The sequence below is a fragment of the Athene cunicularia genome (genome assembly GCF_003259725.1).
Source record: "Athene cunicularia isolate RWA chromosome 20 unlocalized genomic scaffold, athCun1 chr20_part1, whole genome shotgun sequence".
Taxonomy (NCBI): domain Eukaryota; kingdom Metazoa; phylum Chordata; class Aves; order Strigiformes; family Strigidae; genus Athene; species Athene cunicularia.
In genome coordinates, this window is record NW_020799125.1 from 14280834 (window position 1) to 14292423 (window position 11590).

The window sequence follows — 11590 nt, forward strand, 5'->3', positions numbered from 1 at the left end:
CGCCTCCTGTTTCTGGTGATCCCTTGCCTAAGGAAGATGGTATAAAAATAGCTCTGTGTCCACAGTGCTTCTGAGGAGTGAAGGGGATGGAGGCAAATATCTCCTACACTGACATTCAGATGGCTTAAGGTCAGTGAAGTCAGAACCATTGTTTAGACACTGAATCTTGCCATTTATCCTGTTTGCAGGGGAAGTGAAGTGCCTTCAGTGTGAGCTGGAAGCAGAGCGATCTCTAATAAGGCAGGAACGGGAAAACATGGCACAGCAGCTCTTGCAGACAGAGCAGCAGTATAACAGTTCCCTCAAACTGCAGCAAACTGATCATGAAGTGGAAATAAACAAACTCCTGCAAGACCTGGTAGGAAACAATATGCTTCTGAATTCTTCAAGCAAGCTCTGTGGGCTGGCTTTAGAAGAGTAATAGCCTGAGTGTGTGAAATGGCAGCAACCATCTGTCATAGGTCACACCTTGCTGGGCCAGGCAGCAGAGCCAATGGCTTGTACTTGAAGGTGTGTGAAGACCTCCAGGACTCTGCCGGGACAGTAGAAGCAGCCACAGGTTCAGTGCAGGCCTAAGGCGAGTTTAACTGGAGGTTGGGAGCTCCCCACCCAAAGCCTGGCAGGAAAGGGGTAGGATCTTACCGGACTCCCTGTCTGCTATGAAGTGGACTCCTCACGTTGCTGTCAACTGCAGTCATGGGAACTTTCTTCCTTTCTTTCTGTCCTTTCACTGTTGTCAGAGCTGTTATCTCTGGGCTTGAGGCATGTGGAACAGGCCCCTTGTTCCTGGTACTTTCGTTCATGGCGTGTCTTGTGACTGGGGCATCAGGGTACCCATCTCTTTCTCACCCTGCAGTCCCTCTACATCTTTTTACTGATGAAAAGGGATGTGAGCTTTGAAAACAGACTCTTAAGAATAGAGAGAAATCCTGAGGAGACAGATGCTAGGAAACAGGCAGCCATCAGAGAGAGGAAGGTAACATCTCCTTTTCATAATGGTTGGACTCAATGATCTTAAAGGTCTTTTCCAACCTAAATGATTCTATGATTCTTCCACCTGCTGACCCACCTTTTAAGTTCCTCGACAGGATGTGATTTATGAAGAGTACAAAGCCATTGTTGCTCACTGTTGAGGTGGGTGGGATGAAGCTTCACATTTGCTTTGAGTAGCGTGGCTGGGACTTCACCTTGAATTCTTTTCCTCCACTCATCAGGCAAGCGAACAGGAGGGGCATCATTCAGAGCTGCAGAAGATACTGGAGAAATGGGAAAAAGAGAAGGTGAAGACAGAAGGGGAGCATGAGAAGAAGCTGTTTGATATGAAGCAGAAAGTTGCTGCCATGCGAGCTCAACAAGAAGAGGAACGAACCAGAGTCGAAAATGCCAAGCGAGAGGTAAAGACTGTGAAAGGAGAATTTATGTAGCTTTTTGCAAGGCTGGAGCTGTGGGAGATGTCTGGATATTGGGCTGTGTGGAGCATGCCCTACATGTTTTCTACATGAATTTGGTGAGGTGAAAGGCAAGCAGGATTATCTTTGGGACTAGAAGTGAGTCCTGTCTTAGGAAGCTGGGCAGAAACATCACCTTTCAATTGCTATTGTTCGGGTCTTTTTAAGACTTACCTCAGAGTATCTTCACAGTTCTCTTAACGGTGCTCTTTTGATCTTTACTGATACATGCTTATAACCTGAACTCTATTAAAGACCAAACTGAATTTGTAGGACTGAATCTCCATGAGGATGAGGTTTTTGTTTGGAGGGGACAGGGGGACATGGCAGGATTGTTGACAAAAGAAAATAATTTTAGACTCCTCTGAAATATTTCTGAGCAGTAAAACAGGGGTGTCTTCTGGGCTGTTTCAAGTCACTTGCTGGTAAGCAGTATTTTGTGCCCAGATCTCCTGTGCAACCCTGTCACACAGTGAGAGTCCTCCTTGTGTCCCCCTCAAAGTCCTCTTCACAGAGTCTGTCTGGGGACAGTAGTACCCCCAACTGTGTCTGCAGGTACTGAAATGCCAGGGCAGTGCTTAGAGATGTCAGCGTGTCCCTGTAGTGTCAGTACTTTACCAAAGTCTAATGAATACCTTAAAAATGAAGTAATTTTCACCAAACCCCACTTGGAATACATGAGTGTTCTGAAGGAGCTGCTGGCTTCAGTCCTCTAGCAGCCCTGCATTTTCTCTGCTACAAACTAGGTGTAAAAGTCACCACTGAAAGACAAACAGGCCGCAGCAGAAGATGAGGGATACCCTCACCAGCAAGGCGAGACATCTGAGAAGTGCCACTCATTGTCCTGTTAGGTGTTAGATGTTTGTTGGAGATTCAATCACAGGGGGACTGTGTCTGGACCATGTTTATGCTGCCAGTCTCTCTGAGGGAGCTGTGTCTGCAAGTGGCAGAGAAGGGCCTGGGAGAGCAGCAGCACAGCGCTTTGAGAGCGCGTCAGCCCACCGGTGTTGGAGCCTTGCATGCAAAATCTGTGTGGGAAGTTTAAACCTGTCTTCTCTTTGTTTCTGTGCAGGTCCTGCAAGAAAAAGAGCGTGAGAAGAGTGCTTTATTAGAGACACTGCTTCAGACTCAGGGAGAGCTAAGAGAAGCCAACCAGCAGCTGGAGCAGCTCAGGCAGGAGGTGAAAGAACAGCGTGAGAATGGGCAGGTAACTCTTAACTAGTTGAGTGGGTTGAAGGAACAGGCCGTGGGCAACTGGACATAAGCTGAGAGAGGCTGAGAGACCCAGGTAAGAGTGAAGGGCAGTAACAAGGAAATAAAGCCTAAGCGCTGTGAGTGAGGAGGCAGGGACTGCTGCAGGCACTGAAAGCACAGTGCCTGATGAGCTCCAGAGATGAGCAACAGGGAGGAAGTGTTCCAGTGGAAGCAGAGCTGGGTAGAAAAGCAGAAGTGGCTGAAGGAATGTGATTTTGAGACAGAAAGAGGAGAAAGCTGAACCTGATGGCCGATCCCAGTAGCTTGCTCTCCATTTGTTTTTGCAGAACATCAAAGAAAAACTGCAAGCAGAGCTGCAGGAAACTCAGAGTAAGATGCAGGCAGTGGAGAAGAGGCACAAGGAAGAAATCAAAACCATGAAAGAAGAAATTAATATCCTCCTTCAGCAGAGGGATGCTCTACAAAAGCAGGTGAGTGAAACAGCAATAGCTACTCCAGTCATCAACCAGGTGGTCTCTCCCCATGGCAGAGCAGCCGGTGATGGGGTAAGTCCCTCTGGCTGCTGTCACACTGTGGTCTCCATCTCAGCTGGGCCAAAGGAAACTGACCAGCCAGCTGCTGCCCTGGACAGATAGGCTGCTCTTTTGCCTGTTTGCCAACTCTCCTCATAAGAGATTTCTGCTGGCCTGTTAACTGCTAGCCTTGTTTTTTAAGGTGCTTTTTCAGATAACATGGTGACCCGCTTAGATTTTTTTAAACAAGACAGCTGTATCCATTGTGAATCTGGTACTTTCATGAAAGGTGAAATTCAAGGTTGTACTTTCCCTTTCCTCACAGTGTATGATATGACTGATGTGGCTGACAGTGGCAAGCTGTAGTCTGACTGCTCTGTTGTGTTTTACTTGAGGTGGAAGAGTTGACATCTCAACTAGCAGCCTCCGAAGAGTCCCAGCAAGTGATTGGCCGCAAAGCTCAGCAAGATCTGAGTGAGGCACAGGAACTGTCAAGGCAGAAGGTGCTGGAGGTTGTGCACCTCCAGAAGATCCTGGAGGAGAAGAAGAGTCAGTGGGAGAAGGTAGAACATCAGAACAAGGAGCTGCAAGTGTGTCTGCAGTCTTTGGAGGGGGAAAGGAGTCGATGGGGAGAAGTGGAGCGTGACAACACAGAATTTCAGGCTTTGTTGAAGGTCCTAGAGAATGAAAAAGCCAGGTAAATGAAAGTCTGTGAAACTCTCCGTTCTGTTTAATGGATTCCTGCTTTCAGATCTTCACATATACAAGTGGCTCAGGCAGCATTCCCTAAAAAGAAGAGTTCTGAACTATTCATGCAGATATTTTTCAGTCTCTAGATGTTGTGTTTCATTTTTGGTTTTTTTAATCCTTCAGTTACAGTCTTTCTGAAGACAGTGGCATTTGGAGTAGTCCTTTCCTTAAAATGAGGTGTTCTTCTGTTAGGCCAGCATGTTAATGCTGTTAAATGAAACTTTCAGGGGTTTCAAACCTGAAACACACCAAAGGAGGCAGAACAAGCTGCAGTATAATGAGCTAGATATATCCATCAGCTTTGCCTTGGGTCTAGTAAACATTTAGGATCTGTATCAGTCTTCCATCCTGATGCTTTTGGTTAAAACCATGGTTTTGAACTAGGCCAGATTCCCCTCTGAGGCACCCAAGAAAATAAGCATGTTTCTGATTGCCATCTGTTTCATCATTCCTCAAAAAATCCCAACCAGTGTCTGGAAGGGCTTGAGCAGGGTCCCAGTCAGCCTCTACAGTTACAGATGTTACTGACTGTCCAAGGAATGCAAGAAAGAAGAGAAAGGGTAGGTAGGCTACTTCACCTGGTAAAGTCTTGCCAGCGTTCAACACACACCTTCACTGAAGAAGAGAAATAAAAGGCAGTGACCTCTTGTTTCCCCTGTGAGAAATCTGCCATCTTATAGAAGGATCTGAGTATTTCCTCCAAACCTCCAATACTGCTTCTGGTATCAGCCTTCATTTGTCTAGCTGAAAGTAAGATGGGTGCTGCAAGTCTTATGAAACTCCCCAAAGATCACCTGGCTGTCAGTTGCTGCTGTTCCTACCAGGACATACAAGTGAGGGGAAGGAAATGTCTCTTCATTATTGACTAAACCTCTCCCTTGGAGTCTCATTAGTCAAAAGAAAAATTTTCCTCTGCCCTAATGTCTTCATTTCAAGACTTTGTTGTGTTTCTATTCACATTCCCATCTCAAAAAAAAAAAAAAAAAAAAAAAAAAAAAAAGGGGGGGGGGCTATTTAGCCAATAATTCCTTCCTTCTGTGGAAAAAAGCATAGTGGGCACGTGCTTGGGTATGGTTGCCAACCTGGCTGAGGACTGAACAAGCAGCCTAGTTGTTTAGACAAACCTCAGCAGACAAATCATTTTTCCCCTTGGTGGTGGAAGTCCTAAGAGTTTATTAAATGTTACACCATGTAGTAATGAGTTGCATGCTCTGACTTTCAGGCTGACTCTGTCTCTGGAAGAGAAGGAACTGAGCCTCAAAACCCTGGAAGAAAACAACCTTGCCCAGCACAACAAAGTGTCTCAGCTTCTTTCTGCTCTTCATGAGGCTGAGCAGCTCCATTCAGACCACAGAAGAGAAATAGAAGAGCTCAGCAACCAGGTGACCTGTGCACTAGCATCCTCTTCTCCAGGGACATAGAATACCACCTGCAGCTTGTAGGCCTCAACTTGTTTTCCCTCCCAACCACATACACTCCTTCTGTGTCCTGCCCAGAGACTGCACATTGAGGCTGGATCTGCTGTGTTCTGCCTGTGTTTTCCCTGGTTCTCTCATGGTTCATGGCATTAAATGTCTGAGAAGAAACAGAAGACTCCTTTGGAACTTCTCAGTATCTCCATTACAGATGTTGTCCCCAGATGGTGTTTCTGCCTCTGCCAGGCACTGAGCAGTCTGGTGAGACAAAGTTGGTTATGGCAGTCTGTGGGAGGCACTCCTGTCTTGGCCATTCACCTGGCATTTGGGAGGTGCCCCAGGAAGGATCTGATTGTCTGCCCTTCGCTTCTAATCCCAAGCGTCCCTTCCTTTGGGGATGGGCAAACTTCCTTTTGCCCCCCTCAGCCTCCAGATACCTGTTTGTAGCTTGTTTCGCTCAGATTGAATCCTTGGCCTCGTGCATTCTGTTTCCAGTGTGGTTTTTGGCCTGAAGTAGTTTCTTCTTCCCCCCTCCCTCTAATCCCTGCCCTGGTGCCTCAGCAGCAGCGCAGTCCCTGAGCTCTGTGCCTCTGTGTTACAGGTGCAGTCGCTGCAGGAGGCAGTGCTGGAGAAGGAGGCTGGCCTGGCAGCTCGGGAGGAGCAGCTGCTGCGGGATCTGGAGGAGTCCCAAGCAGGCGAACGGTGCTCAAGGAACTCTCTGTGTGTGCTGGAGGCTGAGGTGTCTGAGCTGCGTTTGAGGCTCTGTAGCACAGAGAGCAGAGCACAGGCACTGGCCACGGAGTGTCAGCAGGCCAGCAGTGCCCACCGTGAAGTCCAATCCCAGCTGGACAAACTGCACTTGGTTCTCGAGCGAACGGTCTGTGACAGCAGAGACTTAGTCCCTTGGAGTTCAGGCAGGTGTGGGGCTGGGTTCACAGCTCTGTAGGGCAGGTATAGGTGGGCAGGTGGAGGGAGGGGTGATTCTTTGTAATCCTGATGTGACAGACCTGTCCTCTCAGTTTAAGTTGATTCAAACCTTGAGAAGTCTTGACAGCCTGACATCCCTGACAAGTCTGTGTTTGCGTGTGGAGAAATGACCAGCATCAGAATGAAATAGGGTCCAAGTCACAGGGCACGTGCGGCCTTCCTCGAGGCAGTGCTGACATTAGTGGTCATCAAAATAATGTTAGCCCAGGACACACGTCTTGCTGTAACATGAGTTCTAGGACGACGTTAAAGGCATTGCCACCTCCTCCTGTGCATAAAGAGGCCTTGTTTGTTGGAGACCCTTTCAGTTAAAGCTTTCAACAGAATGGCTTCTCTCTTCAGAACAGGGTCGTGTCTGGGGCCCAGCTGTTTCCCAGGCCAGGGACCTCCCTGCAGAGCTCACAGTGGACAAAGTTGCCGCAGCCCTACAAGACCTGTGTCAGCACCTGGAGGAGGCTCAGCAAGATCTGGTAACTTGTATCTAGTGCACCCAGAAATCCCGTCCTTCTGCTGTACTGAACTGACAAGCAGAGTGCCAAAGCCAGAATGGATGTAAATTCTTATAGGCCAGATTGGCTTGCTGCCATGGGGAAAGGAGAATCCCCATCCCCTGTGCCATTACTGTCCAGGTGCCCCCTCCCACCTTGGCTGTACCTGCTCATGAGTTTGTACCTCTGTGAGGTGATACTTCTCTTCTTACCTCTTCCAGAAGGATGCAAGGAAGAAGATACAGGACTCGGAGCTGGAGCTGAGCAAAAGGCAAGCTGAGAAGGACTATTTCAGTGCCCACAATCAAGAACTGCAGAAACAGCTGGCTCAAAGCCAGGAAGGTACAACTTCCCTTTTCCAACCTACTGGCCCCATCCTGTCTCACCAGTGGGGATCTCTGATACCATGCAGAGGGAAAATGCAGTGCCCAGAGATGGGAAGAGGAGAAAAGCAACAAGCCTGAGACTTATCTATAGAACTACCAGGGAAAGATTTTCAGAGAGAAAGATCCAGTGTCTGGCAGGGCATCTGGCTGTGTGACTGGTGATACTGTGCAGACGTGGTGCCTTTCAGGTCCCATGTCACTACTAAGTAGGTCTAGTGTGATGCCTCAAGGTACCTTTCTCTGTATGGTCTTTAAAGGCACCAACCTCAGAAATCCTTGTCTTTATCAACTTCCTTTTCCTCTTACATGGCAGATTCACAGAGCATTGGTTCAGTGTTAAGTTCCTGTGTTATTGCATCCTTTCTTGTGCTTGCTTTCCCTCGTTCTCTGGAACCTAGTGCTTCTGCATCCTTCATACCTGTTTTCTTGCTAATATTGATTTGGTGCCTGAGCTCACAGCCATCAAAACCACAATTTCTTACTTCTGGAGCCACTTCTTATGCCTTTGGTAACATGTTCATGTTGTGTTTATCTACAAACTGGTTTTCACATGTAGCTAGTTGCCTCTTCCTCTAATCTCTAGGCCATCCCAGAGCCTCCAGGGCTATTGGCCTCTCAATATTGCAGCTGGACAGGCTTCTCCTTTCTCTGTCATTGCTTTCCCACTCTCCATGTCAGAACTGGTTTTTATCTCATTGTTGTGTTTTCCTTGTCCCAGACTACAGGAACAGGGAGGTGGGGGCATTGCTCATTGCCTCCCCCACAGCCTGTCACCTGCTCACATAGTGCCTTTATCTGTTCAGTATTTCTTCATGTTCCCTCTCTGAGATGGAACTGCTGCTCATTTTTCAGACTCTATAGGAGAGTTTTCCAGGCCTTAGATCATTGTTTTTTTCCTGGAACATACATAGTTTTTACTATGTATGTTACATATGATAACAGCTTGAAATTCTGCCATTGGATGGAATCCTGCTTGTCCCACTAGTCAGTTCTTTCCATCTTTAGTTCCTGTCTATTAGTTTAGTGTACTAGTTTTAGTTTTAGTTCCTGTCTATCTGTAGTCATCCTTGCTTCAGGTCTCAGTACTGGTGTGATGCTCAGTTGTTTATTCCTTGCTGTTGTCCTAGTGTCAGTGAATATTTCCTTTCCTTTTTTCTGCCAGTGCACAACATATTCCCCTAGATTCATTCTTTTGAACAAATACCAAAGTGCATCTTCAAGCACAACATTGACACCTGTTTTTTTCTGTAAAGTCTCTTAAGTCTTCCTGGTCAATGAACTGTGTTGTGATCAGTCTTCACTTTTGCTGCTTCTTCCTTTTCCTTTAGGACACTAGATCTGACTCTCACCTACTGTCTCTGCCCATGTTTCACTGATGTCAGTTCTACCTGCTTCTCACACTGTGGGTGATGTGCTGCCATGGTCTTAGCCCTGCCCTTTCAACACTCAAAAGAGCAAGCACATTTGTGTATTCTTCTGAATTTTGCCACTCTCATTCTTTATTCTCTACCTGGAAATTTCATTTATTTATGTATGCTTTGAAAGTCCTTGTGTACTTAGGGCCTGGAAGACACAGGCAGATAAGAAAATTGTTTTCTCTGTAGAATGCAAATCAGTTTGGTTTTGCTTTGCTTTTCATCTTCTCCTTCACCTTTTCTGCTGCAGAGACACAGATGGCAGAACGCAAGAAGAGCTCTCTACAAAGTGCCTTGCAGGAAGAGGCTGCTGCTCTAAAGAAGGAGATTATGAGTCTACGTCAAGAGGTGGCATCTTTGGAAAGGAAACTCGAGACCACTGAGAAGCAAAGAAAGGATGTCCTGGTGAGGCTGGCAGATGCTGTGAAGAGCCATTTGTTACGTATTTTTTGGCCTTCTGTTAAAAATTTTAAGGAGCAGCTTTTTCCAGTGGAGATCTGATTTTAGGTGGTCTTGTACAAGTGCAGTCCAGATCTGAGAAGGCAGAGAATATGCAAATGCTCACCAAGCTTCCCTCATTTTCCCTTTCCATTCATCATTCCTGTTTCCCAGACTTGCTTTCCTGCCAGGCCAGGTAAGCTGAATTAGCAGGGTCATCACCTTGGGTAATAGAAGACAGTCCAGAAAGGAGAGATCATGGAAATGACCAGTATCACAGCCTTTGTGGAGAGACCACAGACAACAATAAGAGCAGACAAATATTGATTATATCGTTGGTCGTTTTTTAGTTTAACTTTTCCAGTTACATCCTTTTGAATAAGTAGAAAAAGATGCTGTAGTCACATAAAATTCAGTTAAGATTCAGGGTGTTTGTTTTCCTTTATTTTGATGATTTCTCCCCTTGAAGCTCAAGTCAAAGTAATTTTCAAACTTGTCTCTATTTACATAGCATGGCTTGTGCTGTTATTTGTGTCCAAATCCATATTTAGTTTTCTAAATATGTGGATCAGAAAAAAGAGGTGAGAAGACAAAAGTTTGCTAATAATAGGAAGCTGTTCAACATTACCATCTGGGTGCAGACAGTGGGGAAAAAAATAGAGACATTTGAGAAACAAAAGTGCTGATGCAGATAAATATGTCTGCCTGCAAGGGGACAGCTAGTCCTGATTTGAAACACAGAATGAGAGTCTGTCTCTCACTATCACTCCTTCCAGAGGGCACAGTGTGGTTCTGAAGGATGGTACCATGAAAACGCTACACATTAGAGGTCAAAAAAAACCAAACCAACCCCCAAAATGGGAAATCAAATGTCAGGGTTGTTCTCACTTCCCTTCCTCCCTGATAGAGAGAACATCATTGTGCCACTGCCTAAATCATGCTTAGTCTGGACTTTAAGTCCTGGCTGCAGTTCTGCTGGCTCCTCCCCAGAAGAACATCTCAGAAGTTCAGAGAAGGGCAAAAAGGCAGATAGGACTGGCTGAGTGAGCTGGGAAAGACTCAGCCTAAAGGGTGGCTCAGGAAAGGTGTGCAGCATGTCGGTTACTCTGTTTCCAAGACCTGTCTGATGAAGCCAGAGCCATGCTGCAAGGGATGGGAGGTGGTGTGCTTACCTGTGTAACTCCTTGGCAAAGGGTGTTGTAAATACAACAGGTCCATGTGGGGTCAGGTGGAGACTGTGAAAGGTCTGACAAGCTGGGACAGTGCTGGGGCTGGGGAGGGGAGGTATCATGTAAGTCTACCCCACTGTTAGGCTTCCTGTCCTGGGTACACACGTACAGCACTGGCACATCCAGGGCACCAGCCTGGACATTGAGCCAGTGCAGCTGTTCTTACAGGACCAAAAATAAGTCACAGACAGAGTTGAATAAATACAATATGGTTCTCAAATTTATTTTGAGTGACAGTAAAAAATTTACGTTGAACAGGGAAACCAGCTGAATAGCTAGAATTTTCTACTAAAAGCTCAGACTTCAGCCCTTGACTGCCACTGGAGCAGGAGTTCAAATCTAGTATGAAAACCAAGTTATTGAATCTTTCCCTCCTGTTTCACAGCAGGAACAGGACAGACTGCAAGCAGTTGAAGAAAAACTGGTACAGGAGATAAAACTGCTTCAGGAATCTGTCACAGCTTCTGAAACCCGAGCAAATACAGTAACAGATATGCATCACTGCCTTGAACAAGAATTCCAAAGTACACTGTGTCTATTAAAAATCAAAAATGAGGAAGTGGAGATACAGTGGGAGAAAATCCAGATGCTCCAGGAACAGGCAGCACAGGGAAAAGCTCTGCAGGAGATTCTTACTTATATGACTGCCATCCTGTCAGAGAGGGAGGGAGAAGTGAAGATGTGCCAGGAACAGAGGAGAATGCAGGAAAAGCAGAAAGAAATGCATAAAACTACTCTCGATCAGGTTATTGAGAACATAATAGAGAAAAAAATGAAGATCACATCCCAGGAAGAACAGATACAGGAACTGGAGAAGCAGCAAGAAAAACAAAGGATTGCTGTAAGTAAAATGAGCAAAGAGTTGGAAGAGAGAGACCAGGAAGTCAGATCCCAGCAAGAACAGATACAGGAGCTGGAGAAGCAGCAAGAGATGCAGAGGACTGTGGTAAAGAGGATGAGCAAAGAGCTGGAGGAGAGAGACCAAGAGATCAGATCCCAGCAAGAACAGATATGGGAGCTGGAGAAGCAGCGAGAGATGCAGAGCACTGCTGTCAGCAAGATGAGCAAAGAGCTGGAGGAGAGGGACCAGGAGATCAGATCCCAGCAAGAAAACATATGGGAGCTGGAGAAGCAGCGAGAGATGCAGAGCACTGCTGTCAGCAAGATGAGCAAAGAGCTGGAGGAGAGGGACCAGGAGATCAGATCCCAGCAAGAAAACATATGGGAGCTGGAGAAGCAGCGAGAGATGCAGAGCACTGCTGTCAGCAAGATGAGCAAAGAGCTGGAGGAGAGGGACCAGGAGATCA

At 46.5% G+C, this 11590-nt stretch overlaps 1 protein-coding gene across 1 annotated transcript in view; it reads left to right on the forward strand.

The window, feature by feature from the left end:
• CEP250 (centrosomal protein 250) overlaps positions 1–11590 on the forward strand; it is a 43671-nt gene that overhangs the window by 15528 nt on the left and 16553 nt on the right. The window contains exons 18-27 of the mRNA XM_026862348.1: positions 1215–1394; positions 2521–2655; positions 2990–3208; positions 3571–3872; positions 5148–5307; positions 5942–6254; positions 6670–6797; positions 7037–7157; positions 8867–9021; positions 10669–11580. Coding sequence (XP_026718149.1) covers positions 1215–1394; positions 2521–2655; positions 2990–3208; positions 3571–3872; positions 5148–5307; positions 5942–6254; positions 6670–6797; positions 7037–7157; positions 8867–9021; positions 10669–11580 — 2625 coding nt within the window. The remainder of the gene's footprint in view (positions 1–1214; positions 1395–2520; positions 2656–2989; positions 3209–3570; positions 3873–5147; positions 5308–5941; positions 6255–6669; positions 6798–7036; positions 7158–8866; positions 9022–10668; positions 11581–11590) is intronic.